This window comes from Schistocerca serialis, chromosome 1 (assembly GCF_023864345.2).
Source record: "Schistocerca serialis cubense isolate TAMUIC-IGC-003099 chromosome 1, iqSchSeri2.2, whole genome shotgun sequence".
NCBI classification, from domain to species: domain Eukaryota; kingdom Metazoa; phylum Arthropoda; class Insecta; order Orthoptera; family Acrididae; genus Schistocerca; species Schistocerca serialis.
The window spans coordinates 263,095,119-263,121,498 of NC_064638.1; the positions used below are offsets into that span (position 1 = coordinate 263,095,119).

At 39.8% G+C, this 26,380-nt stretch overlaps 1 protein-coding gene across 2 annotated transcripts in view; it reads right to left on the minus strand.

Annotated features, from left to right (window-relative positions):
• Positions 1-26,380, minus strand: part of LOC126467465 (probable cleavage and polyadenylation specificity factor subunit 2) — a 188,982-nt gene that overhangs the window by 97,060 nt on the left and 65,542 nt on the right. For both annotated transcript variants that reach the window (XM_050096465.1, XM_050096464.1), the window contains exons 7-8: positions 21,493-21,615; positions 15,456-15,556 (exon numbers count right to left, since the gene is read on the minus strand). In XM_050096465.1, the coding sequence (XP_049952422.1) occupies positions 15,456-15,556; positions 21,493-21,615 (224 nt within the window). The remainder of the gene's footprint in view (positions 1-15,455; positions 15,557-21,492; positions 21,616-26,380) is intronic.

Below are 26,380 nucleotides of genomic sequence, written 5' to 3' on the forward strand. Positions count from 1 at the left end.
AAACTCGGGGCGGAGAAAAAAGCTCGTCTTCCACCTTTTTTAAAATTTATTTACTGACGTAGAGGTTTTGGCGCCAGTATTTGTCTTTTTGCCTGCAAAGCATGCCTGTGTAGCGCTACGTATATTCGACGGCAGAAGTTAGTTGTGGCGGCACCTACCAACATTTTTCAGAACTTCCGCTTACTTTGCACTCAATTGTAAGCCGCAGGCTGTTTTTTGGATTACAAAAACCAGAAAAAAAGTGCAGCTTAGATTCGAGTAAATACGGTAGTTGAAAAAAGAACCTTTTCTGAAGATAACACTAGAATTTTTAATCTCTTACTGGCGAAGGAAAATTGAGAAAGCATCGCCACTCAGAACAATGATGATAGCATGTACATGAGTTTTCAGAGCATCTTTCTTCACTATTTTAATGTAACATTTCCAAAACTAGTAAAAACAGTAAAACAGATTTCTGCAGTACTGTTGTAAGAAATATAGAGTAACCCAAGAATTTGCAGATTATTCAAAAGCCTACAAAAGAATCTGTGGTAGAGTAGTCAAAGAGGCAAAAATTATGTGGAGTGACAATTTCATAAGAAACTCATCTAACAAAATCAGATCCACGTGGAGAGTTATAAAGAAAGAAAAAATGTAGTTCAGCGCCACTGATCCACGTGGAGAGTTATAAAGAAAGAAAAAATGTAGTTCAGCGCCAAAGAAAAATAACGTATCATTAACACTAGAAGGCTTAAAAGTCACAGACCCAAATTCAGTTGTGGAAAAATTCAATGAATACTTCACTTCACTAGCTGAAGACCTCATTCGAGTGCACTGTCAAGGACCAGTCCCAAGTTTCTCCAGCAAGTCAGTGATCTTGACTGTTTCTATGTATGTTTGTGAAACAAACCCCAATGAAATTATAGGTAAAATTAAATCATTAAGCAATAAAATGTCAAGTGGTCTTGATGAAGTACCTGATGCCACATTAAAAGCATGTGCTGACCACATAGCAAACCCCTTGGCAAACATTTTCAACCTATCTTTAAAAACTGGTGTATTTCCAGATATTTTTAAAATAGCAAAAGTTTCACCACAGCTAAAAAAAGGTTCTTCTGAAAAAATATCAAACTACCGACCCGCGTCACAGTTAAATTTCTTCTCAAAAATTCCAGAAAAACTCTACTAAGACAGGCTTTTAAGTTTCATAAATCCTCTTACAGTACAATAACATGGTTTTAGAAAGTCTAAATCTACACACACAGCCATTTTCGAATTCTTAGACTGCATTTTAAAATCCATTGATCAACATAAATTAGCTGCAGGTACTTTTCTAGATCTATCAAAAGCCTTTGATGTCCTGGACCATAACATTCTGCTTGAAAATTTAGAAAGACAAGGAGTAAGAGGTGTAGCACGTAGCTGGTGTACCACAGGGCTCAATCTTAGGTCCACTACTCTTCTTGATTTATATGGATGACTTAGTTGAATATATGAGTCCCACAAAAATTATCCTCTCTGCCAATGACACCAGCATATTGCTCACTGGATCCAGTCCAGAAGCTTTGCAGTCCACAGCAGAAAGTTCTATGAAAAGACTTTGAGTGGTTCACAAAAAACAAACTCATTATAAATACTGAAGAAACAGTGTGTGTCGATTTTCATTTAATTCCTCCATCTAATCAAATGTCTATTCAAGCACAATTAAAAAATGATCCCCTAGAAAATGTAAGTGTCAAAAAATTTTTAGGTCTATGGATACAGAAAGACTTAAAAGTGGGACACACATATAAATAACTTGTCTAGAAAACTATCATCTGTTTGCTGTGGCCTAAGAATTTTAAAGGCTACAACAAGCAAAACAACAGTACTGCAGGCATACTATGCACAGTTCCACTCACTAGTCCGATATGGGATCGTTTTCTGGGGATACTCAACTCAAAGTGTAAAGGTTTTTAGAATGCAAAAAAGAGCTCTAGGAATAATTTGTGGCCTTAAAAAGATGAGTCCTGTCAATCCCATTTTACTGAGCTTGGTGTTCTAAATGTTCCAAGTTTATTCATTTATGAAACTATCTTGTTCACTAGGGACTACCGCCTGAAAACAGGCAAACTACTACAGAACAAAAATGTACACAACTATAGTACCAGAGGGAAATCAAATATACATCAAAAATATCACAGAACAACCACCTATCAGAGGCGCATAATTAACATTGGTGTAATACTACACAATAAGATACCAGAGGAAATAAAAAATGCTACTCATCCAATATTTAAAGCCAAACTAAAGTCATTTATAATAAAGCACTGTTTCTATTTTGTCAGAGAATTTCTGAGTACGTAACAAAATTAATTGTAATAGGTATTTATTTTTAATTTGCCTACTATTTTGCTAATACTATGTATTATTGTAACATATCAATTGTACAATTTGTGCTGTATGATAAAACTGGGCCAATAAAAAATCAAATCAAATCAAATATGAGCTGGCTGACTCCAACTGTGACTCTGATATGATAGTCATAGGATACTACTATTTCTGTTTTTTTTCCCCTTCATTTTCTGAAGTGCAAAATTTTACATTTTTAAACATTTAAAGCGAGTTGCTAATCTATGCACCACTTTGAAATCTTATCAAGATCTGACTGAATATTTATGTAGCTTCTTTCAGAAAATACTTCATTGTAGATAATCTGCATCTGCCAAAGTCTGAGGTCATTGTCCACAAGGTCATTAATATACAACATGAACAGCAAGGGTCCCACATACACTTCCCTGAGACACAACCAAAGTTACTTCTAAAACTGATGATGACTCCATCCAAGATAAAACACTGAATCCTCCCTGCCAAAAAGTCCTCAACCCAGTCAAAAAATCACTTGATACCCCATACGATTGAACTTTTGACAATAAGCATGGTGTGGAGCTGAGAAAAATGCTTTTTTGAAATAAAGAAAAACAGTACATCTACCTGACTGTCTTGATCCAAAACTTTCAGGATGTCATGTGAAAAATGTGAGTTGGGTTCATGTGACTGATGTTTTCAGAATCCATGTTGGACGATTAGGGTGAAGTCATTCTGTTCTTAGTGGATCCATTAATAAGCAATGAAGTGTGGTGATGTGAGGGAATCCACAATGAATGGTCACATTCTGACAACTATTATGTCTTATTAAAGTTAACCAGAGCTGAGAAAATATTAGGTAGTACACAGAAAATCATTTGGATAGAGGTAAAGATAGATTTTTTAAAGAGGAGATAATTTCTTAGTGGATTTGTAAGGCCTGTCTAAAAAGTATCTGACCTTTGGCCAAGAAAAAATATTTCGAATACCTGATGGGGTTGGGACCCTAATCCCATTCAAAGTAGGCCCCTTGTGCTTGCACACACTTAGCCCACTGATCCCTCCACTGCTGGAAACACCTCTGGAAGTCTTCTTTGGAAATGGTGTTCAGCTCCGTCATCGTGTTCCGCATTATCTCTTCTCTACTCTCAAAACGGGATCCTTTCAGTGGCGTCTTCAATTTTGGAAACAACCAGAAGTCGCAAGGAGCCATGTCTGGAGAGTAGCGAAGTTGGCGAACGGTTATAATTCCATGTTTGGCCAAGAAATTTTGTATCAAGTGGGATGAACGTGTGGGGGCACAGTCGTGATGCAGTTGCCAGTTTTTCGCCGCCCACGTCTGGTCTTTTGCGCTGAACTGCGTCATGGAGTTGCCGGAGAACATCTTGACAGTACTCCTTTGTCACTGTTAGTCCTTCTGATGTGTATTCGTGATGCACAGTTCCACGGACATCAAAGAAGACAGTCAGCATCACCTTGATTTTGCTTTGCACCTGCCGCATTTTCTTGGCCTTGGAGACTCGGCATGCTTTCATTGCAACAACTGTCTTTTTGTTTCTGGGTTGTACCTGTACACCCATAACTCATCTCCAGTTATCACGGTGTTCAGAAACCAAGGATCAGTGTTGGTGGTGTCCAGAAGGTCCTGTGCAAGGTCAAAACAGAGGTCTTTTTGTTCCGGTGACAACAACTTTAGAACGAATTTCGCAACCACTAGGTGCATGTTCAAATCATCATGCAAAATTGCATGTGCAGAATCTTGACTCACTCCAACCTCTTGGGCAATCTCCCGCACAGTCAAACAACGATCTGCCATCACCAAATTTGGAACCCTCTCAACAACAGCTGCACTCCAAGGAGTTTGGAGCCTGCCAGAACACTGGTCACTCTCCGTTAATGTGCGGCCATTTTTGTGTCGGTTGAACCACTCTTCAATTTGTGTTACACCCATCGCATCTTCTCCAAATACCTGCTAAATCTTACAAATTGTTTCAATTTGAGAATCACCAAGCTTTTGACAAAATTTAATGCAGTATCTTTGCTCAACATGTTCAGTCATCTTGAGAGAATCGGTACTCTGACGAACACGTTGTGTAACAACTCACTCAGCGACCAACAGGCAGTGACTGACGCGCTGGAAAGCGGGGACAAACTTCACGCATGTGCATAAAGGTCTCTTCCTTTACTGTGTACAGCAATGCCGCACTATCGTCTCTATTTTGCGCGGGGAAATCTTTAGGCAGAACTACCATTAACAAGAAATATTAAGTGCATTTTCTCTCAAATGAATGTGCCAGATGAGGGTACATTTTTGCCTGTGAGCACAGATAGTTTTGGAAGCAGAGACTTTAAAATTACCTGGAATACCATACTCGCCTGACTGCACAAAGTAAATACTGGTGAGATAATAACATACTAACAAAATGAACAGTCTGAAAATAGTTTACGTAAATTCCACCTCAGTTATGTTACCTATAAAAGAAGAAATTGAAAAGCAACTTTAACACCCGTGTAAGGCAGATCAGAATGTATTGTAGCCTGGTTCTAGTCGAGCATGCGACTTGTTTGAAGAAAAGAAACAACTTCCAGCAACCTCCTTATCATACCATGAGATTCCTACAGGCAACGCTAGACCTATAGAGCACAAAACACATTGTTCACCCCATCATTTGCAACTCTAAGTAGAGAAAAATAGCTCATATTTACTAGAGGCAGAAGTACTTCAAACTTCCAGTTCCTGGCTGTCACCTATAGCGGTAGCCTCAAGAAAACCAGAAATGGAGAAAAGGTTTATCACATTTGTGTAGGCAGGAGAGCAGTCAATAAGGTCATAAAACCAGATACTTATCCTCTTCAAAGGACTTATGACATTTTGGACCACCAGGGCCAATGCGAATTCTTCACCACATTAGATAGGTCTTCCGAATACTATCAAATGCTTACAGCTATGAAATATTAAGAGAAGACTGTTTTCGTTGGGTTCTCTGGGCATTATGAATACCTAAAGATTGCCTTTGGCCTTCGAAACAGCTCTGCCACATTTTAACATTTTGCTGATATAGTTTCACGTCATCTGAAACTGACTATATGTCAAGCATACCTGGATGACCTAACTGTCTTTTCAAGTACAATGAGAGAACATGCAAAGCAACTAAGAAACATGCTAACTCGTGTTAGTGATACTAATCCACATTTGAAATCAGAGAAATGCAGTTTCACGGAATCAAAAGCACGCTATATAGATTACACAACTTCTACAGATTTTGTAAGACTAGACTTATGGTTACAGGAAGCAGTCACCAATTTTACAGTGCTGGAGAACGTTGAAGGACTGCAATCATTTCTTGGGTTAATGAATCACTATCGTAGTTTTCTGCAGAACTTTGCATTCACCACGTAAGGCAAGTAACTGCTCACAAAATTACTTTACAATGTTTATTGAGTTTTTGTTTTGTTTTAGGGTGCAAAAACAACTAGGGTCATATGCGTCCACGTCAAAACTGTAGTACATTAAGACAGAGTGAGTAGTTAAAAATGACTACACGTCAATCCCAAACAACGGGAGACAAGACAGCTAAAAGCAGGGATGTGGAGAAAGGTCTATAAAATGCGCCACAGAGAAACAGAGGTCCGTAACTAAAAATTAAATGGCCTTCGCCATATTGCTACGAAGGACAAAAAGTAAAACGCAGTTGACAGCCCACACGTCTTTCACTAAGAAAGCTGATAACTCAGACGGCAAAAACAAACGGGAATGTAAATGGTTAAAAAAAATGGGATTCCATCAGGAAATGGTGGACAGTTAAAAGTTGGGTGCAATGTGCACAGAGTGGTGGGGGAACACCACTTAACAAATGGCAATGGCTAAAAAGGTGGTGCCCAATAGGCAACCTAGTTACAACTACCTCCTCATGGCGGGAGTGCAGAGAGGAGATCATCCAAGCTGCTGGGAGAGGCTTAATAGCACGGAGGTTATTCCCTTGAAGGGAGGACCAGTGGTGATGCTAAAGGGACACCACCTCCTGACAGATGGCAACACACAGGTCATCGGAGGGAAAATAAGAACTAGTGGGCTGAGGTACAAGGACTGCAGCCTTGGCAGCAGCACCGGCAGCCTCGTTTCCTGTCAGATCGACATGACCAGGAACCCACACAAAGATCACAGTGGCTCCATCAAGAGTGAGCAAGTGACTGTTTTTCTGGACTTGTTGCACTAAGCAATGGACGGTGTACAGTGCACAGAGACTTTGAAGGGTGCTGAGAGAATCTGAGCAGATGACGCTATTCAAAAGCCTGTGACGCCAGAAGTACTCTGTGGCCTAATATAGTGCGAAGAGCTCTGCTGTAAAAACTGAGAAGTGTGCCGAAAGTCAATACCGAAAAACATCAGTGCCAATGATGAAGACACACCTGACACCACTATCAGTCCGAGAGCCTTCAGTATACAAAGGCAATATTCTGAAGTTCCATGGGAAGATCGTGATACTGAAGGTGACAGAGCGAGGCTGGAATAGTGTCCTTAGGAAGGGAATGAAGGCCAAGGTGAACAGGGGCCGTCACATGAAGTCAAGATGGTGAAGGGTTCACACCCACCGGCAAAGTTGCAGGTGGTGTTAAGTTATGCTGCCAAAGCAAAAGCAAAAAAGTGAACTCTAGGAGGTAACAGCAAAGAGGGACACGCTCCTTACTGGTGATCAAAGGAGTCACTGAAGAGGAGGAATAGGATGGGTGGCCATACATGGCAGACAAACGACACGCATATCTGCTGAGTAGAAAGTCACTGCAACAGGACAGCAGTAGTTCAGCAGCTTCTGCATATAGACTCACAATTGGGCTAGTGTGAAAGATGCCAGTGGTCAAACAGATACCACATAAAAGGGATGAAAGTGCAGACACACAAACAAAGGACCTGTAGTCTAGTTTTGAATGGACAAGGGGCTGCTAAAAATGGAGGAGGGTGGTTCACTATGCACCCCAGGAAGTACCACTGAGGACACGTAGGACACTGAGGGACTGCGTACAGTGGGCTGCCATGTAAAGACGTGAGAGGCCCAAGAGAGTTTCTCAATGACTGGGTGCCCCAAGAATTTTGTAGTTTCTATGAACGGAAGAGCAACAGGCCAAGATATAAACATTGTGGGAGAAACCAATTGTGCCACCAGAAATCCATACAAACGGTTTTGTCAGTGGAAAAAAAAGCCATTGTCAATGCTCCATGAATAAAGACAATCAAGACACCGCTGAAGACACCGTTTGATGGACAGGTCCGAGGAGAACTGCAATAGATGGTAAAATCATCAACAGAAAGGGAGCCAGAGATGCCCAGCAGGAGACAGGCCCCCTGGGTTATTGGCAATAGCAAAGAAGACGACATTCATGACTGAACCTTGAGGCACACCATTTTCCTGGACAAAGGTGGCCAACAAGCCAGAACCCACACAGACCTTGAAAACTCAGTCTTTTAAAAATTCCTCAAGGAAACGGGGCAGGCGGCCACGGAAGCCCCACATGTAGAGAGCACAGAAGATACCTGTCCACCAGCAGATGCCGTAAGCTTTCCCCAAATCGAGAAACACGGTCACTGTCTGGGATTTCCACAGAAAATCATTCATGACATGGGTGGACAAAGTGACGACATGGTCAACTGTAGAATGGTGAGTCGAAATCCACACTGTGCAGTGGTTAGTAAATTGCGAGACTTCAGCCACCATACCAACCGAACATGGATCATACGCTCCATCTCCCTGCAAACACAACTGGTGAGAGAAATGGGGTGGTAGCCAGAAGGAAGGTGTTTGTCCTTACTGTGCTTAGGTATTGCTTCGACAGGGGATTCATGACAGTGTCTGGGAAACTTGCCCTCTGCCCAAATTCAACTGTACGTATTAAGCAGTAAGTGCATGCCCGCAAGAGAAAGGTGCTGCAACATCTGAATGTGGACAGCGTCTGGCCCAGGAGTGAAGGATCGGGATGAAGTGAGAGCATGATATAGCTCCCTCATAATAAAGACTTCATTGTAACACTCACCCTTCTGAGAGGAGAAGAACATTGCCCGAGCTTCCTCCGCTCGTTTCTGATGGAGGAAGGCAGGGTGATAGTGGGAAGAGCTCAAAATTTCCACAAAATGTCAGCCTAAGGTGTTGGAGATGACATCATCTGCTACTGTCAGGCCGGAAATTGGGGAGTGGATCTTGGTCCCAGAAAGCCGTTGGAACCGTTAAAAGAACTAGTGAGTGAAATCCAGCTAGCTTTTTGCTATATTGAAGAATGCAGCGACACTGTGCTCACATCTGTTTAAAATGAACACAGTTTGCCATCATAGGATGACAGTTAAAAAAGCGAAGAGCACACCTCTGCACATTAATCGCATTGCGGCGCACCTCAGTCCACCAAGGGACTGTGACACAGCATGGTGAAGAGGAATGAACGTTCTGCAGCAGCAAGGATAATGTTTGCAAGATATTCCTTCTGGTCATCACAACTGGGGAAATCTTGTTCGTCGAAGGTTGCCAGGGAGGAATAAAGCCTCCAGTCGGCCGTAGTAAGCCGCCATCTGGCTGTACACACAGGTGGGGTAGGAGTCAGCAAAGGGATAGCATACAGGAAATGGTCACTCAAGTGGGTATCAAGAAGAACAGACCACTCGAGATAATGGGCAACCTGGGCAGTGCAGAAGAATAGATCCAAATTGGAACAAGTGTGCGTGGAGTCGGAAAGGAACGTGGGTGCTACTATGTTAAGGCAGAAAACCTTAAGTTGATTAAGAAGGTCAGCCAAGGAGGCACCTCTCGGACAGGATGTGGAAGAACCCCAAAGGGGATGCTGTGCATTAAAGTCACCGAGCAGCAGAAAAGGGTAACACTGCTGCTCAATAAGCAGTAGGAAGTCTCCCCTGATGACATCAAATAGTGGAGGGTTATACAAGGGGCATTTGAAAAGTCCGTGCAAAATCCGAGAGATGGCACCACCGGCATGTATTCAGCTCATGTTTAGTTAGTAGCATCTTTGGAGAGAACGCACACCAAGCTTAAGCCACATAGGTCTATTTCTTTGTGTTTGACATTCATGCGAATCAAAGAAGTCGAGTGATTGCCAAAAAATTGACGAAAAAGAATTTCGTGTGGTGATTAAACATTACTTTATGAAAGGTAAAACGCCTCAAGAGACTAAAGAGAAGCTTGATAAACATTACGGTGACCCTGCACCTTCAATTAGAACAGTTTATAAGTGGTTTAAAATTTTTGGAGTGGCCATATGGGCACAAGTGATGCTGAATGTTCTAAACGTCCTGTGGAGGTTACGACGCCACAAGTCATTCATAAAATCCATGATATGGTGATGTATGACAGAAGAGTTAAGGTGCTTGAGATTGCTAGTGCTGTGCACATCTTGAATGAATGGGTACATAATATTGTGCATAAACATTTGGACATTAGAAAGCTATCCGCAAGACAGGTTCCGCAAGACAGGTTCCGCAAGACAGGTTCCGCAAGACAGGTTCCGCAAGACAGGTTCCGCAAGACAGGTTCCGCAAGACAGGTTCCGTAAGACAGGTTCCGCAATTGCTGACGCTTGAACAAAAACGGAATCTTGTGAAGTGTTGCAAGGATGGTTTGCAGCTGTTCAGGAAGAATCCATAGGACTTTAAGTGTCGTTTTGTCACTGCGGATGAAACACGGATACATTACTACACTCCTGAGACCAAACAACAATCTGAACAACGGGTTACCAAGGGAGAATATGCACGAAAAAAGGCGAAGACCATTCCTTCGGCTGGAAAGTTTATGGCACCTGTCTTTTCGGATTCACAAAGGATAATCCTCATCGACTCATCTGGAAGAGGGTACAACTATTACAGGTGCATATTGTTCATCGTTATTGGACCATTTGAAAACCGAGCTGCAAGAAAAACACCGGCAATTGGCCCGCAAAAAGTCCTTTTCCATCACGACAATGCACCAGCACACACCTCAGCAGTTGTGGTCGCAATATTAATGGAAATAGGATTCCAACTCGTTTCACATCTCCCCTATTCTCCACACTTGGCTGCCTTGGACTACTATTTGTTCCCCAATTTGAAGAAATGGCTAGCGGGACAAAGACTTTATTCAAATGAGGAGGTGATTGCAGAAACTAATAGCTATTTTGCAGACTTGGACAATTCCTATTATTCGGAAGGGATCGACAAATTTGAACAGTGTTGGATGAAGTGTATAAGCCTAAAAGGAGACTACGTCGAAAAATAAAAAACGCTTACCCCAAACATGTAAGTAGTTTTTATTTTTGCAAGGACTTTCCAAACACCCCTCGTAAATGGTACAAAGGTCAAGCAAGGAAGGAAAAGGCAAACTGCAACAGCTTGAATACGTGTAGTCAGGGAGATGGGTTGACTATGAATGTCATCTCATATGAGCAGCATGATGCCCCCGAGAGATTAACACCAACCTCATGGAGAAGATCAAAACGGACAGGGAAGAAATGTGAAAGTTCAAAGTGATCATGAAGACGCAATTTTGTTTTCTGAAGGCAGAGTCTGCAATTCTATAAGCAGCTGTAAATTATCTTAGTTGAATCGAAGGCCAGGAACATTCCATTGGAGGAGAGTCATGATGAGGAAAAAATAAAGGGGTGTCACCTCGGCAGCTGCCGAGTGCCACCCTGCGGAGACTCGCTGCTACAGGGCAGAGGGGCAGGAGGATCCTGCTCCATGAGGTCCACAGAAGCATCGGCTTTCTTGTACTGTCAACATGCAGAGTCCAATGCAGAAAAACAGTTGGTGGTGCACACCAACGACATGGAGACCAGTCGGGCAAAGGTATCACGTGGCGACACCATCGAGGAGGATCTTCGAGTTGGCAAAGGAGAAGACCGTTTGCCATTGTTGGACTTCGAGTCTTCCTGGTTAGCAGAGGAAGACTCAGGTGCTGGTTGGCTGGAGTGACATAGGAAGTCTTCACAGGAGTATTATTTCTGTCCTTTCCAGCTTGCCGGTTGTGTACTTGGTGTCTTTGCCCCATGAGGCGAGAGTTTGATGGCTTGTTGCACAGCTGGATGAGGGGACAGTGAAGCTACCATGACACTGGATGATTTCACAACCTGAGAACTTAATTGAGGTTGAATATCTGCATGGCCACATCCTTCATGGAGTGAGATGTAGCAAGAACAGTACTATAAGTGCCAGATGGTAGAACGCAGGGTTTGCGACTAGCCAATAACTTGTGGGCGATCAGGTAAGGAAATTTTTCCTTTACCCGGATCTCTTGGACAGCCCACTCATCAAGATACATGGGACAATCTCAAGAGTCGGCGGCACGGTTGCCACTACAGTTGATACAGCGGGGAAAAGGAGGCGGACAACTGCCCTCGTACGCATCCCTACCATAGGTGACACATTTGTCCAGGTATCAACAGGACACTTGAGAGTGGTTGAAACGATGACACTGGTAGCAGTGCATCGGTTCAGAATGTACAATTGGTCTGTGATAACTTCACAGCCTGCTTTTATCTTGGATGAAAGCACCACTCTCATCAAAGGTGAGAAAAAGAGTGTGTGTGAGCATTAAGGAGGCATCCACCTTTTACATCACCCAATGTACGGCAATGACACCCTGATGAGAGAGGTATGTTTGGATTTCGGCCCGTCAGACCATCGAGCAGCCGAGTGTAAATAACACCATGGGAAGAATTCAGAGTTTTATGGGCCTCAACATGAACAGGATAGTCATGGAGAAGCGAAGTGGCAAGCAGTTGTTGAGCTTGAGAATCATAAGTAGTTTCCAAAAGCAAAGTGCCATTCCATAAATGAGAGCAGGATTTCTCAGGGCTGGCAATTGCATCAACAACTTTCTGAATAATAAATGGATTTACCATTGCAAAGGACTGACTGTCTTCAGCACGTGAAACCACGAGGAACCGCGAAGGGTCTTTGAATCTTTAGCCTCATTCTGTTTGCGTTTCGTGGAGATTGCTTGTGAAGATGATTGGCTTCACAAGGGGGCGCACCCACCTCATGTAATTGTTCAAACCTCAGGTCACACCTCCCGAACACCTCACAGAGGAATCAATTGGAATGACCAAAGATTCTAAATTAATACAAGGAAAGTAATGTACCACATTTTGTCTCTTAAATAATTATTTACTGAACACAATTAAATGTACACACAAGCCGTGCAGTCTGAAGCACCATGTCACGGATTGCAAGGCCCCTCCCGTCGGAGGTTTGAGTCCTCCCTCAGGCCTGGGTGTGTGTGTTGTTCTTAGCTAAAGTTAGTTTAAGTAGTGTGTAAGTCTAGGGACCGATGACCTGAGCAGTTTGGTCCCTTAGGAACTCACAAACATTTGAACATTTTTTTTTTGTACACACAAGAAAATATGATGTTTCTTCTATGCTCCCTATTTTTCAATCTCATCTCCTTCCCATTCTATGGCCTTCCTCCAGTGATGCACGAGGGTGTGTAAGCCCTATTGCTACCATTTCCTGTTCTGGTCTTGAAGTCACCCACTGTGCGAATCCCCTTTTCATTTTCCTCAAAATGTCTTCCATAAATAGCATCCTTTAATGGCCCAAATAAGTGGAAGCCTGTGGGAGGCATTTCTGGGTGGAAAAGATAACACTGTCCAGTCCTCTATAGTGATCTGTTTCAAAGTCCTCGAACTTGTGAGAGACCAAGCGTTAACATGTTGAATCAAACAATCAGATGGGTTGTTATGGCACAGAAGTAGCTGGAAGCACCGCTTGAGTTTAGTTACTGTGTTCACATATGCTTCAGAATTAATGGTGGTCCCTCTTGGCATTACATCAATGAGTATAAGAGCCTCAGAGTCTCAAAACACAGTTATCATGACTTTAATGTGGAAGCAGTTGCTTGGAATTTTTTCTTCTGTGGAGAGCGAGGATGACACTATTGTATCAAGTGTCAATTTGTTTAAGGCTGAAAAGGCTGAACCCAAGTTCCATCAGCTGCCACAATCTGGGAAAAGGAGGCTTCCCCTTCAGCTTCAAAATGTTGCAGAAACTCAGAAGAAAAGTTATTTCAGAGATTTGTGTTCCACAATAAGACAGTGCAGAATTTTCACCATGTACACACTTCTGAGTAATCACAAGCATGGATGACAGCATCCATGCTTTCTTTGCAGAGTCATTATGCATCAGTTCTTGTGAATGAGCACATAAGCAAGCTGCACCTTGTCATGTGTAACAGTTGATGATGGCCTCACCAAAAGCTGCTAATCTTGGAGCTATACCGAATCACCTTCTTGTAATTGCCTCATCCTCTTGCCCAGTGACTAACTGTACTTCTGTCAACTGCAGATGCTCCATAAACTGCACACAAATGTTTGTGAGTGTTGCTAACAGTTTCTTGCTACACATTGAGAAATTTTCACATTAGTACCATTGTTATTGGTTGAAAAAAAAAAAAAAAAGTGGTGCATTGCTTTCTAACTGATCCCCATATTTTGGAAATACTGAGTTTCCTTCATATTGTAAACAATATTTTAATTATATTCTCAACTTTAACATAAACTGTCATCTCTTTATGTTTCTACTGACTTGTGTAGAGTTTTGTGAACAACTCATGTGTGATGTTTAAACTTGGTGTTCTGACTGCCCACACAACATACCATAGTTTGTTATAGAGCCCATTTGACCTGTTTTAACAGGGGAGGCAGGCAACGCTTTAGAAAACAAACTGATTTATGGGAATGAATTGATAAATGAAAATACAGAGAAACAAAATCTGTGCAAAGTTCTGCACAGTGATTTAAGTGCACAAAAAAATGGTTCAAATGGCTCTGAGCTCTATGGGACTTAACTTCTGAGGTCATCAGTCCCCTACAACTTAGAAATACGTAAACCTAACTAACCTAAGGACATCACACACATCCATGCCCAAAGCAGGATTCGAACCTGCGACCGTAGCGGTCGCGCGGTTCCAGACTGAAGCGCCTAGAACCACTCGGCCACACCGGCTTAAGTGCACACTAAATATCCAAAGGCCTACAGCTTGAAACACAGACAGATTTTTATATTTTTATCTGTCACATACACATTTTGTATTCACTGAAAATTTAATCAGCGTCCATAATTGTCACAATGTTACCCCTATTGATGTGAATTTTTATTTTTAATAATCATGTCTTTTGACTGTGTAATTTGTATCCGGTGAATTTCGTTTCATCTCCTCCTTGTCTTAGGTCCTTTTTCATTCTAGGGAACAGGAACAAGACACACAGAGTGGGGGCAGTGGAGGGGGCGTGCACTGAGAGGGGAGGGGAGAAACTGTATATGCTGTTGGTGCAAAATCAATATTTTGTTTTTTGGTAAAAACTGGCTAACAATACCATGCGACAGAAAGAATTATCGTGGTGGAAGAGTTAATCCTTTGAGCTCTACAAAGTAGGCTTTTTTCCTTCAGTGTCTCACTGTTGATTTTAGTATTTGAAGGCAGTAATGCTTGACAACTGAGGTGCTATGAAAAACAAATTCACAATTGACTATCACTTTCTTAATGAGAAGAAACATAGTTTTGCTAACTTCAGTCATGGTTATGAAGTCGCCTCAACACTCCCCAATAAATGCTGAAGGACAACATGGTATCTGCAGCTGATTCCCTAACAAGAGCTCAATGACACCTCAATGTTTATTGTCGCTTCAATAACAGCGGAGTTATTATCAACTGGGTAAACCTATCACCACTGCTGTCCACCTGCTGTAAAGAAATTCTTGTTGGTATTGGAGCCCCCTCTTATTTTCCAGAAGCCACTCTGTATATTGCACAGGCTTAGATAAAAGCACTATTTATTAGTCATAAATTAAATAATTGAAGATAATTTTACCAGTACATACTCCATAGAAAAATGAATGTAATGATTTATTCCATATATGCTAGTTAGAATTTAGTTTTTTGCTACAATATTAATAGTAATTCATAATCTTCCTGAAGCCAATTTATAAAACCACACAAAACAACCGACAGCTCAAGCAGTTAAAAATTATGCAATACAATGGAAAAAGGTAAGATACGACTTCCTGGTTGCTCGACATGTTCCTTTAATTATTCATCTACTTATGGGCAACACTACTTCTGCGTAATTAACAAAAATTTCTAAAAATAGGCACAGTATTTTACCTATTGGTCAAAATGATGCTGTTAAGAGGATTAGAACACCACTGCAAGAAAAGTTCACGTGAGAAACCACATTCCATGTCAGGAGAGCTGGCCAGAACAACCTGCAAATAACAAAACCATCATATATTAAAGACAATGTCCACCATTTTGGTAGATTCCACAGAAATTATTGTGACCATAATTCCATAATAATGAGACATGCATCTGATTTGACAGATTTTATATAGTTTTCTTTTTATCATCATACAATGACCAAGCAGTCTTTCCATGCAACTAACAGAAAAATATAAAAGAGGGCGATCAAAAAATTCTCATCTTACGGCACTGCTGTACCATACATGCAATGCATTGTGATTCTGACAGAGGTATACGAGCACTGACATATACGGAAAGAATTAATGTGGCATCTGTGTCTTTCCAATTTTGTGTGTGTGTGTGTGTGTGTGTGTGTGTGTGTGTGTGTGTGTGTGCGCGCGCGCGCGCGCGCGCTCGCGCAGTAAATGCAAAAGCACGAACTATGGCGATGTTATTTTCAAATGCATAAAAACAGGACTACTGTGCTGTCACACTTTTCTTGGCTGCTAAAGAACAGACAGTGGAAGTGGTGATTTTGCCTGATTGACATACCAATTCTGGACTGTAAGGACTTTGGATGGAAAGTTTTTGATCACCCCTTATAATTTCTCAGAGTAAAATGAGAAAAGTAACTATTAATTGCTAGATAAATGATGAATAGTTTACTGCCATATGATATAGATAACAAACTAGAAATAGCTTACTAGTTTTAGTTTTCACTTGCATAATTTTTGCCATTACTTTATCTTGCATCATATAAACTCCTGTTTACTTTGCATGCCTGTCCTCTACATTTTAGAAACAATCTAGTTTCTTCTCCATTTGATTTCCATATGGAACATTTTATTTTTGTGCCCTCTTGTAATACATTTTGTCTCCAACCAAATCCATCATAATTCTTGCTATTACTACCTCAATTTCAGTAAAGAGCTCAGGCAGGGACTGAATAAGAGAGGACGGAAGTGGGGCGGGAAGAAGACAGGGATCAGTGATAGGGAAAGGGAAAGGGATAGGGAGATACGAGAGAGCGAGAGAGAGAGAGAGAGAGAGAGAGAGAGAATGGAGGGAGGAAGACAAGGGAGAGGACGTAGGTAATTCAAAACTTAAATTATTTTCTGATTTGTTATGTATAATATCCTGCCACTTAAATTACGTGGAGTCCAACTCCAAGAGTGGCAAACATATTACCTGTGTAGCATGTACTTCCAGTTTCAGCTGGCATGACTTCAAGAGTAATAAGTGTGTCTAGGTGGGGGAGAGGGTGACTGTTGGCCCTCTACAGTAAATGTGGCAAAGAAGGGGAGGGGGGTGCCTGTTGGCATTTGACAGGAAATAAATATCCAACCTGACAGGTGGTTGGGAGTTTGTATCTCATTACAGAAGCCTCATTCGCCAACTCTCCAATACAACTGTTACCTCGCTTTCTGGACTTTGACTATTTGTATGTGTTTTGCAGTTTAGCCCTTTGAGCTCTATGGTTTCTGCCTGAAAGCACCATTTTTAAGTATCTGTGTCTTTGTGTCTTTTTCACATGAAACCACCAATGCTACTGCAAAACAGAGACTTCTAGTGGTACACTGAGGTAATTCTGCAAAAGTAGTCATTGTAGAAGTCACTTATAGCATTCAAAGCAACAGTCAGCACAGAGATTGTGCTACATGATTGTAGAAGATTCTGACATGTGTTTTTCTTATAGGTAAGTATATCCAAGTTATTTTAACATAAATTTGAGTTTGCACTACTACTTTCATGAGTATTATCGAAATGAAACCACTGGATCACACGACACAAAATTTTATTAAGTTTTAGGCCCATTTTTGCTTGTTATATAAGACTATTTCTTTTAGGCATTATGAGTTCATGCAAGTTGGGATGTGGGATTCTGTCTTGGAAAAATGTGAATTTGCCTTCAAATGTAACAGATGAAATGATGGGTGGTTGAAAACTGTATGTCCCAGTGGTTCCAAAGTGAACCAAATCCTTACAACAACTGATTATTTACTTTTTGCAAATTCTTTTTGTACTCATTGCTTACTATGATAGTAAAGGTTAATTATGTGAAAAATTTTAAAATTACATATTTTTTCATGTTGGTGGGACTCAAAAGGTTCCTGTTCATTCATACAAATTTTAGGCCATGTTACTTGCAGTCACAACATGTGCTTTCCATGTTTTTTCTATCAACTTCAGTGTCAATCTTGATATCAACACACGGTAAGGATCAAACGTGTGACCTGTGTAGTTTCTATTAACCTAAAACACAAAATTATGTATTTCTTCCTGTTTCTCAGGTCCCACGGTAAGGACAACTTCATACATAGCAACATAATCGGAAGAAACAGTCAAATATTTGTGACAACAAAATTCACAGCTGTGCTATCATAACGACAATGAATAAAAATAGTGACACTACAGGGTTAGTAAGCAAAAGAGATGGAAAAGTAAACAGCCTGAAAATTAATGTGATATTCTTAAATTACTCAATGCATACTACCAAAGAAAAATCTCACCTGGTAACCTACAGAAACCTAAAAAATGTTAACCATGACGTTCTTCAAAAGGATTGCTCAGACATCCCTTGGCATGATATAAGCAACGAACCGACTTTAGACGGAAAAATTCGGGAATTATGTCGCAAAATTATTGCACTGTATGATAAACATGCTCCTCAACACACTGTCAAGGTAAAGAGAGCTCCCGCTCCGTGGCTCACCACTGCATTACGCCAGTTAATGAATAAACGTGATGCTGCACATAGGGCCTTCAAGCGTAACCCAATTCCCGAGGCATACGAAGCTTATAGGAAACTCCAAAACAGAACCAAGCAAAGCGTGAGGAATGCCAAAATCAGACATGCCCGCTCTGTTGTATGCGGCATATCAAAACCTGCTGCACTGTGGAAAAAACTGCGCAGTTTCGATATAGGGAAGCGAAGATCTGATGCTGTTTATCAAGCGTCTACAGAAGAATTAAACGATTACTTCTCAACAGTTGTAAACTGCCACGCAGCGACAAATTACCAGCCCAAAGATATCAATCTCTCGAGAGACAAGTTTTTCCTAAAACATATCACTACCGGCACAGTACACAAGGCAATTATGAGAATCTCTTCCGAGGCAGTAGGAAATGATGGAGTGAGCATTGGCATGATTAAGAACGTCGTAGACACTATTATTCCAGTTGTCACAGACATCTTCAACCTGTCTCTTGTCAGTAGTATATATCCTACTGAGTGGAAGCAAAGTTTAATTCAACCTATACCCAAGACTGACAACCCTAAGTCGCCAGGTGACTACAGGCCGATCAGCATACTACCTGCAACATCTAAAGCCCTAGAATACATCGTCCATGAACAGCTGACGGATTACCTCAAAACTCACAACATCCATGACAAATATCAGTCAGGCTTTCGAAAGCACCATAGTACAGCAACTGCATTAATCAAAGTAACTGATGACATTAAACATGCTATGGATAGACGTGAAGCTACCATCCCAACACTGCTTGACTTTAGCAAGGCTTTTGATACAGCTGACTTTGATATATTACTAATTAAAATGAAACAGCTGAATTTCTCAAACAGCGCAATACACTGGTTCGACAGCTACCTCAAAAACAGAAGTCAACAAGTCATTTGTGGGTCGGGAGTCATCATGGAAAAATGTGTGCTCTGGAGTTCCCCAAGGCTCCGTCCTTGGTCCATTACTCTTCTCACTGTACATTAATGATATTTCTTCAGTGATTCACTCCTGCAACTACCATCTATATGCCGACGACATCCAACTGTACATAAGTGCAAGCCCCAAGAACTTTGCTGACGCAGTAGCGAGTATGAACGCAGATCTTTGCTCTGTTTCTCGATGGACACAGAACCTAGGTCTGAAATTAAACCCCAAGAAATCCCAGGTCATACTTATATCTCATCCAAAGTTAATCAGCCAGTACTTTCGCGAAACAGTACCTCAAATACTCCTTAATGGTACCCAATTACCATACCAAAAAACAGTAAAAGACCTTGGAATAATCTTGGATGAACACCTAAACTGGGAAGAACAAACACGTCACAGCTTGATGGAAATCACCCTTCTCCTTACATGCAATTCAAAAATTTAGAAAAATATTTCCAACCCATGTTAAACAAAAATTAGTCCAAACACTAGTCTTGCCTAATCTTACTACTGTGATGTGGTCCACCACGGCACAAACAGTGAAAATTCGAGATGCCTCGAGCTAGTGATGAATGCTTGCGTTAGATACGTATGCAATACACGGTTGTATGATCATATCAGTCCCTCATACTTCCAGCTAGGTTGGATACGCCCACATAAGGCATGCGATCTCCACACGATGTGCTTACTTCATCGATTTCTTAGCCACTGGTGCCCCCAACATTAAACACCTATCATCATTCCACAACAGCAATACCAGATCAGATACGTCTAGCATCTTGGCTGTACCTTTACATAACAAAAAATCTTTCTCCGTGTCATTCTCCATCTCAGCCATACGACTTGGAACGCGCTCCCCTGTGATCTGCGTCTTATCCAGAACCACTCAACATTCAAGAGGGAACTCAAAACTTACATATTAGGGACGGTATAGTCACCATTGTTGTGCCCCTCTCATCTCTGTCTTTCTCCTATCCATCATAGCTTCGAGTTTTACCATTCTATTTCTCTTCCTCTAACCTTCTACCTTCTTCTATATCTCTTTCACCCCATTCTATCGTCTTATGTCTCTGCTCGATGAGAATAACTCACAAGCTGCAAGAACATAATGAGAAAATTCCCAACTAGCAATAGGACTGACATTCATAAAAGAAAAATATGTTTACTTTCATATACATAGTCATTACTATTATTATTATTCTTGATTGCTATAATTATTTTTTGATTGTTATAATTATCATTGTACTACTGTTATAATCTTTATTTTTTTTCTTTAACATTAATACTGTATAACACGTTATATGTCCTTAATATTCTGTAGAAATCTGAGTATGCCTGGTTAGGTGTAAGAGAGGACCTGAAGGCCCTAATCTTGCCAGGTAAAATAAATGCATAAATAAATAAATAAATAAAGTAAACCATTTCTTTTTGTTTGTTTTATTTCTCCAAGCATTATTAAAATGCAGACAATCAATAAATGGCATAAGTTAGGAATTGGTATAACATTAAAATTTCGGCAGATACTTTACGTCAGTAGAACAGTTTGGAATTTTGATTAGTCAGAATATGTTAACAATTTTTTCTCACAGATACTCTTAAAAAGGAGAGGGTCATATTACATATTAAGGTAAATACACTGTATGCACAACTCATTCACATTTTTCTGTTACATTAAAAGGTTTCTGCCACTGATAATCTCTTTCCACATTATGTGACCTGTTCTTAATTTATAAACACATCACAGATGCACCTACAAATAGGCATAATTAATTAAGCAATATTTAAAACACTTTCTACTAATATTTTTGATACAAGAATGTATACAGAATTAAAACTGTATAGCATACGTATCCATGTATTAAACAAAAATACACAGCTGATTCTACATGATATACAATGTTATTGTAGCATAGTTGAAGCAAATGTCAACAAAAGTCTTTGGTGATAAATGAGGATGCCTTGCCACATACAGTAAAACCCTTTTCTTACATTCCCACATTTAACGTTTTCCTGCTTTTAATGTTGCTTTTTGTCAATCCCACCAAAAGTCCTATTCTCTCAATACAATGCTTTCTCATCACTAACAATTCTGAGTTTCAACATTTCCCTCATTTTAAGTACAAAGTACAAAGGGGGTTTTACTGTACATTTAAATTTTTTATGAGGTTTTGATCAAGAAAATCAAACAAATGTTTAACAAAATTGTATACCTAATAAATTACACAATGAGAATTACTCAGTCAAATATGGTAACAGAGAAGTTTGTTATACGAAGTTAACTGATACTTCCTTACCTTTGGACTTGGTACTCGACTGAGTTCAGCTATGCTGTGACATAACTGTAGATGCTTAAACTGAAAAGGATTATTCCTTGCTCCTTCAAAAGTTCGCATTAATTTGTCACTCATCCACTCAATCTGAAAGCCAACAACATAAGATTACAAGTAATTTAAAAAATACCACTGAAATGAGCAGTAATGTTATTTCAACACAATCTTTGGAATTTTTTTGGAAATTTGTGGTAAGATCTTATGGGACCAAACTGCTGAGGTCATCGGTCCCTAAGCTTACACACTACTTAATACAACTTAAACTAACTTACGCTAAGGACAAAAAAACACACACACACACACACACACACACACACACACACACACACACACAGACACGCCCGAGGGAAGACTTAAACCTTCGACGGGGGGGGGCGCCGCATGTACCGTGAAAAGGCGCCTCAGATCGTGCAGCTACCCCGTGCGGCAACACAATCTTTGTGCAGTAGTTTACACACCAACACATCAAACAAAAAGTGCAATCTCCACAGTGGAGATCTACAAAGTAAAATAGCTCAAAATCTTTATCATTACGTGAAACATGGACATAAATAAACAATTCCCTATCTTCTCAAAATCATTAAAATATGACACTGAATTAATGTCACAGTTACAGAATGAGAAAAATATTGTTTGGTCTATTTGTTTCAATGGTTGGGTTAGTACAATGTACTGACCACAAGTGCTACAATGCATGTGATATCTAGGTAACACTTATCAGCGAGTTGCTGAGACGTATTCTTTGCAAACAAACTACAAGCTGCTCATTCAAACTAGATTATGATATAAAAATGATACTACTTACTTATTTTTTGAAATCAAGACAACTTACTGTATCTTTGATATGGGAATAATATCCAAACTAAAGGGTCCAGTCCATGAAGAAAATATTTTATTGAAATTGTCATAAATACTACTATTTTTAAAGATACCTCAGAAAACTTGTAAAAATATTTTTGCCAAAAAAGCCAAAAATAGAAACAAATTAGCGGTGATCAAACCGAAACAGCAACAAATGAAGGATGGAGAATAACGGAAATGTTGAAGAAAGGCGCAAGTCTTTGTATGCACTAAAGTAAAACCCTGTATTAATGAATTCTATTTTAAGGAATTCACGCTTTTCTGTCAATTCCTGTGAAATTGCCAGAAGTTCAATGTCACTGAAATTTAGCTATAATGGACATGGCTTAAAAGAAAATCCTCATTTAAGGAACAAATATTAAAGCTTGCAAACTGAAACTTATTTATGTGACAACTCTTAACATTTTTGAAAATGTTGCTTCAGACTGTTGCTAGAGAAAACATCAATAATTTAAAATTAATTGTTATTGCAAATATGTTTGCCATAATCTTTGGTTGATAATTTCAAATGACAGCCATTTTTCACATATATGTCATGTCATCTGGCATTACAGAAAACATTCCTATTAGGTCTTAGCATGCAAACAGTACTGAATTCTACACTTTGCAAGTTTCGTGTATTTATAGCTATCAAAATAAGAAAGCTTAAGATTCAGCAGAAGCCTAAAAATTACTCTTGAGGATGAAGACAACGGGAATATTAAACTCATTGACATAGAAAACAAATGTACGTGCGATGTATAGTGAAACAAAACCAGGCATTCCTGAAAGCTGAAGCTCATGGCCTTTTACATTAAAAATGAATAACATTTATGTTTCATCATTTAGAGGTGCCCAAACATCTTCAGTGTAATTGCACAGTTATCCATTAAAATCAAAATCTGTACCATTAGCTGAACTCAAGGTGTGTAGTTTACATCCCATTTTCTGCCATTTCTCTCAATTCCCCTGTTCCGTGGAAATTTCATGTTGATAAAGTGATTATGAGGAACAGCAAAGGACAGCTGCACTTTTTGTTGTGTGGTTGCAGATATATTGGTTCTCTAGTTCTTTCAGAAAAGCAGATTGAAAGTTCTTTACATTTTTTACATCATCTCGAGTCACACTAGGTTCCAGAAAGTTTCAGTTTTTGTATTGAAAATAATAGATAGTAGCTTTTTTTTCACACAGTTGGAATATGAAACATGAGTATATCACAATGTTTAGGGTAATTCCCAAATCTTTCAATAAATGCAAAATCACATCTTTTCTTTCTTCATGGAGGTAATGACAGCAACAGGTTCAGGTGACATGCAATGACAAGACTTGGAAAACTACATTTACTGGAGGGAATTTCACTGTGCATCATTGCTAAAGACAAGTTTCTTGCACAGGCAGACAGCCTGTCTGAAATATGCAGCATTTGTTAGATTATCGATCACTCACGACATCACACATGATAAGCTATGCAGCTAGACTGAAGGTGTGCAGGCCCCTTAAGGATTTAGAGACAATTATCTTACTAATAAAACGGCTTTATGACTTGTGAAGCACAAACACTCCCAGGGTGGAAATTTATTATGAAAGAAGATTCAAAAAATCGCCTCAAAGCTTGAGACTGTATATTTTAGCACATCAAATGACTGGCAGGATAACTTCTCACTCCCTCTTACCAAAATTTAAGTGGAGTGATGAAACTGGGAGCTAACATAATTTAATTCTCTCAAAAACATAGGGCAATTCAGTTCAGTGGGGAAAATGTCATGGGGGCAAATGAAAGCACAAAAAGAATGACTGCCCTGCTGTGTGTTAAATGTGACAGCAGTGATAAGTTGCTGCCATTAATTAGTGGAAAATTTTAAACTAATTTGCATTTAAAAACATAAAAACTTTACTGTGTACCTACAGCATCATTAGCTGAGATGGGTGCAGCGGAAAGAAAGATTATTCTCATTACTAACAGATGCCTCACATAACCAAAGTTAACAAGAATGTTTTATTGTTTCTTTTTCAGATAAGTCTCCTGCAGCCTTGAGACTTGGACATAATTCACCCTGTGAAAACTGAATATAGAATGGCTCTTGTGTAGAGGCCAGATTCATTTTTTTACAGAAAGGGCATAACGAGAATGAATATTTAGAAACCTATGCAAATGTTCGTTGCAGGCTGTGTTGAACCTTATTGGCAGTGGGTCAGTATCAGCTGCTTGAAAAGAAGAAGAAGAAGAAGACGACGAAAATTATGATTATGGTTATTATTATTATTATTATTATTATTATTATTATTATTATTATTATTACCCTTCATGCTATTACACATATTGCAGCAAGTTTGAGATTTCAAGACTGTTGTTATAATGACATTCAAACTTCTGCACATTAGGTAGCTGTAAGTGATTGTGTGATGCTTTTGTAAAGAATCAAGCAGAGCTGGAAAAAGGTTTGTGAGGATGATGATAATAATGATGATGATGATGATTAGAAGGAGGAGGAGATGGAGGAGGGTGATTCTTATGCACTATTGTTTGTTGCAGCTGTTAAACTATTTTTCCTCGCCCAGTGTAGATGAGTTGGTTCTCGCCAGTATCGACCAACCAGAGCAACAGCTCTTATCAGCATGTTATGCTGACCAGGAAAAAGCAAACTACACATCTCAATTACTTTTCTCACGAAATAAAGGATAATGTTTATGGGTTGTTCCTTTTTGAATAATCGTGCTTATCTATGTCACTAGTTGAATCAAATAACATTTGAATGTAAACAATTTCTTCTTTCTTCTGTATGTTGCCTTTAAATTGAGACACCAGTTGATTATTTTAAATGTGATCTTAAAATAAATGCTTACTGAATTAATGTGTGGCATTAATATATATTTCAGGATTATCTACATTCAAGTGATGTGCATTTGTGATTAAGTATGGCCTAATGAAGAAAGTGAAAAAATAAGCCCTAAAAATCCCCAGTTTTTTTGGGGGGTCATTTCATTAACATGATGATGAAGTCCCATGCCTCTTGACAGAGCATAGGGGAATGATGCAGGAGATCCGCACTGCCATACTAGACAAGGTCCTAATGGAGGCGGTTTGCTGTTGCCTTCCTCCGACTGTAATGGGGATGAATGACGATGATGAAGGCAATGCAACACAACATCACCTAGACATCTCAAGGCAGATGAAAATCCCTGACCCCGCTGGGAATCAAACCCGGGACCCCGTGATCGTGAAGCAAGAACGCTACCGTGAGACCGCAAGCTGCGGACTTCATTAACATACGGGAGCTAAATCCTTACTGAATGAAAATATTTATTTAAGGAAAAATTAGTTAGAATGGGGTTTTACTGTAGTAAGTGCAATGAAATTAGCAAAATGTCGTACATGTATGCTCTCATGGACCATGCTATTTTACAATTTTCTTGAAGTAAAACCCTACATCTGTCAAGTAGTTGAATAATGCATTGTAAACCACCAGCTGTGCCAACACAACTGTATTCTTCTACAAGTTTCAGTTGACAAAACCATGATCACTGGAGGGAAAGTTGGACATTAGTGATTTACACATACATATCGGCATAATAACCGCAAACTTGATATTCCAGGTGACATATAATTGTAACTTGTCCCAGGGATTTATAATATTCCATGTGAGTGTGGTAGCAGTTACTTGTGGAGGTCTGCACAGACTACTGTTAACTGTTACACTGAATATCCACGCCACCTCATATACACAAACTTAGAAAAAAATCAGTGGTGACAGAGCACAGTGTAATGAATAAAACACAAGATTATGTTTGAATAGATGAAGATAGTGGCTCATGCTTAAAACTACTGGGACTCTTGATTATGGAAACTGCCAAAATTGGCTGTGTGACATCTTTAAAAAACATCAGTTACACAATTAGCAATTTATGGAAATGTGTGCTTGATAAAGAAACATAAAAAATGAATACTTTACGTAGTTTATCTGTAAATATGAGTGGTGGCATTGCAAGTGATGCTGCATAACACAAATATAAT